The sequence below is a fragment of the Galeopterus variegatus genome, unplaced genomic scaffold (genome assembly GCF_000696425.1).
Source record: "Galeopterus variegatus unplaced genomic scaffold, G_variegatus-3.0.2 Scaffold4031, whole genome shotgun sequence".
In the NCBI taxonomy this organism is placed as follows: Eukaryota; Metazoa; Chordata; class Mammalia; order Dermoptera; family Cynocephalidae; genus Galeopterus; species Galeopterus variegatus.
This window is the reverse complement of record NW_007730142.1, coordinates 37,333-40,771: the sequence shown is the minus strand read 5'-3', so window position 1 is coordinate 40,771 and position 3,439 is coordinate 37,333. Positions and strand designations below refer to the sequence as shown.

Here is a 3,439-nt window from a genome sequence, read left to right as displayed (position 1 = left end):
TTTTTTTTTTTTTTATAGATTTTCCTGCTTTTAGTCATCATGTGTTTTATCCTAGCAATTGGGCATGGCATTTGGGAGAGCAAGACAGGCTACTATTTCCAGATTTTTTTGCCATGGGAAGAATATGTCTCTTCATCAACTATCTCTGCCATCCTCATGTTCTGGTCCTATGTCATTATTCTCAACACCATGGTGCCTATTTCCCTCTACATCAGGTAGGCTTCCTTGATCACTTTGGGATATGGGAGGAGAAACTGACTTCATACTTCCTGCTTTATTTCCCAACTTGAATGTGAACTTTTAGAAAGCATACACTGTGTGCTCTTTAACCCGTTACTTCCCACAGTACCTGGTGTACAATATGTTCTGAGAAATATTTGAAAATTTCATAAATGCCTTCCATGTCCAGAATACGGTGCCATATACTATATGGTTCGTACAAAAATAAAATTATCCGTGCCTTCAAATAACTTTTAATGTAAGCAACTAAATAAGACATACAAACATACAAAACAGTTCTTTAAAATGCACACAAATTTGGTGATGCTAACGCACAGGCCAGGAAGTCTCAAGTTTACCAGTGAGGTAGGTTCCAAACATTCACTCATTTTAAGTCAGTTAATCAGAACTCTGAATGCATTTTCCCACAAAGACAATGTGGCAAGTGGTAGATAGGTGTAATGGTGACCTAAATTCAGTTTCTAAAAATTGGAGAAGAGGAGGGGTGTTTCCTCTCCTTTTTCATAGGCACCTTGGACAAAAATTTGAAGTAGGTGAAATAAGTTTTTACCACATTCCAATCTTTCTTTTCTAGATTCTGTATTCTCTTGCATATTTGCACACCCAAATACATTTTAGTGTCTTTCTTTCCAGGTTTTCTAAACCCTGCACTCTGGCATCCCAACCCAGAAAGCACCCTACGTTGCTGAATTACTTTATTTAATAGATATTTATTGAGCACCTACTGTGTGCCAAGGACTATACTAGGGGCTAAGGGTAGAAACACAAATAATAAGACAACCCTTTCTTTAGAGAAGCTTACAATGTAGCTGTGGAAACATATACATAAATCAAGAATTATGGTACAATATGAAAAATATTGTAATAGAAATATATATGAGTGCTATAGGAGCCTTGAGAAGGAATAGGTTAGTTCTGTCTGAAGAGGCTTAAGAAAGTTTACAAAAAAGGTAATAGTCAAACTGATATTTGAAAGAAGAGTAGAATCCACCAAATAGAATATAGGGAAAGAAAATTGCAAGCAGAAAGTTTGGTGTGTACAATGGTTTGGAGATTTTTAAAAACTTGGCCTGTTCATAGAACAGTGAGTAGCTAGACTAAGGTGTTGGATGGTAATTTTAGAGTCAGATCTGGAAGAGCCTTAAATTCCAGGCCAAAGAATTTGAATTTTATTCTAAAAGCAGTGAAAAGCCAGCAAAGTTCTTTCTACAGAAAAAAAATGGTGTGATTAGATGCTTGGGTTTAGAGAGATCACTGTGGTAGCTGGTATGGTAAAGGATGGGAGAGGTCAAGACTCCAGGCATGAGGACCATCCGCAAGAGTCAGTGATGAGGATCTGAGCACCTTCTCCCTCACTTCAGAGGAAAAAAACCCATGTCTCTCAACGCAGCTGTCTCCGACAGGGATTACTGTAATAAAGCAGTCTAACACACATTAACTGTGCAGGATGACAGGAAGGAGGCCCCTTAAAAGTGTTCACTGTTTTAAAATGAAGATGCTTATTCACCATAAAGAATCTGTACTGCATGTTATTTGGAGCAGAAGAGAAGTGTGACAAAGGCCATAGGGACAATTCATATAAAATGAGAGGAGGCTGTTGGAGTAGGGAGGCACAGCATGGCAGGCTGGCTCTGCCTGGAAATCTATCAGAGGGTCAGCTCATTAACTATTGCTGATTTTCACAGATTCTTCCCTTCTTCTGAAACAAAGAAACTCTGAGTGTGTCAAGTTTTTCTGTCATCCCCATGTGATATGGCAATAACCTTCTAATTAAGCCATTGTAGCCTTTTATAAGTTAACCGTTACTCCCTCAGACCTTGTATTACTGCAAAAGTTCAAAATTTATGAATTTTTCTGAACACATTTTGGAAGAAGAAAGAGTGAAAAGAGAGTATGACTCAGAGAGGTTAATCAGGTGTATCTGGGTCTAGATGGTAAAGCCTTGAGTGATAATGGTCAAAGTCAGAGTTATGATGGGCTGGCCAGTGTTGAAAGGTCCTTCATGAGGGTAGATTCCCAAGGAAGATACTCTCATTTTCAGATGCTGGCCCTGACCTACCATGGGGCTGGTGAGAAGGAAACCAGGATGACATATTTGCCTATTCTGCTCTGACCCAGGACCATTCTTTTCTTGCTTTCTCCTTAGTGTTGAAATAATAAGATTGGGCAACAGTTACTATATCAACTGGGATCGGAAGATGTTTTACGCCCCAAAGAACACACCAGCACAGGCTCGCACCACCACCCTTAATGAGGAGCTTGGCCAGGTCAAATATGTGTTCTCCGACAAAACAGGGACCCTGACTCAGAACGTCATGATTTTCAACAAGTGTTCTATTAATGGAAAGATCTATGGTATGCTTGTCTTCCTGCTTTCCCAGAGTCCCGAGGAGATTCTGCTTTGCAAATCGTTCTCAACATAATCTAACTCTAAACCTACAAGCTCTGGAATTCACATTTACCTCCTGTTCTCACAACCTCTCTATTTATTTCCTAAGCAAAGAACACCCCGCCCGTTCAGTTCCAACCAAAGAGCATATATTTAGCACCTTTCGAATGCAGTTCATTGTGTTGGGCATTGAGAGTGCAAGATGGACAAGACTTAGTCCCTGTCCTCAAGAAGTTCCCAATGTCTTGAGGAAAAACAATACGCTCAGCTCACTCTCATGTTGAATCAGATGGATGTTAGCAAAGGGTACAGAGTTTCAGTTAGACAGGAGGAATAAGTTTTTAAAATCTAATGTATATCTGGAATAGGCAAATTCATAGAGACAGGAAGTAGATTAGAGGTTACCAGCGGATGTGGATGGGGAGGAATGGAAAGTTTCTGCTGGGGTGCTGAAAAGGGGTTGGGAATACATAGTAGTGATTCTTGTACAACACTGCAAATGTAATCATTGATGCCACTGAATTTTACACTTAAAAATGGTTAAAATAGAAAGTTTTATGTTATATATATTTTACCACAACAAAAAAAAAAATTAAAGGGGCCGGCCCGGGGGCGCACTGGATAGTGCGCCGCTTGGGAAGCGCGGCGGCGCTCCCGCCCGAGGGTTCGGATCCCACATACAGACCGGTCCCCGCTCACTGGCTGAGCGAGGCACGGGAGCAACACCAAGGGTTGCAATCCCGTTGCCGGTCCCCGGTCCGGTACGGGGGCGACACTGAGGGTTGCGATCCGTTGCCGGACACAGAAAAA

The 3,439-nt window shown here is 41.0% G+C and overlaps 1 protein-coding gene across 1 annotated transcript in view; it reads left to right on the top strand.

The window, feature by feature from the left end:
- LOC103602159 (probable phospholipid-transporting ATPase FetA) overlaps nt 1-3,439 on the top strand; it is a 50,510-nt gene that overhangs the window by 23,550 nt on the left and 23,521 nt on the right. The window contains exons 11-12 of the mRNA XM_008586583.1: nt 19-215; nt 2,387-2,595. Of these exons, the coding sequence (XP_008584805.1) occupies nt 19-215; nt 2,387-2,595 (406 nt within the window). The remainder of the gene's footprint in view (nt 1-18; nt 216-2,386; nt 2,596-3,439) is intronic.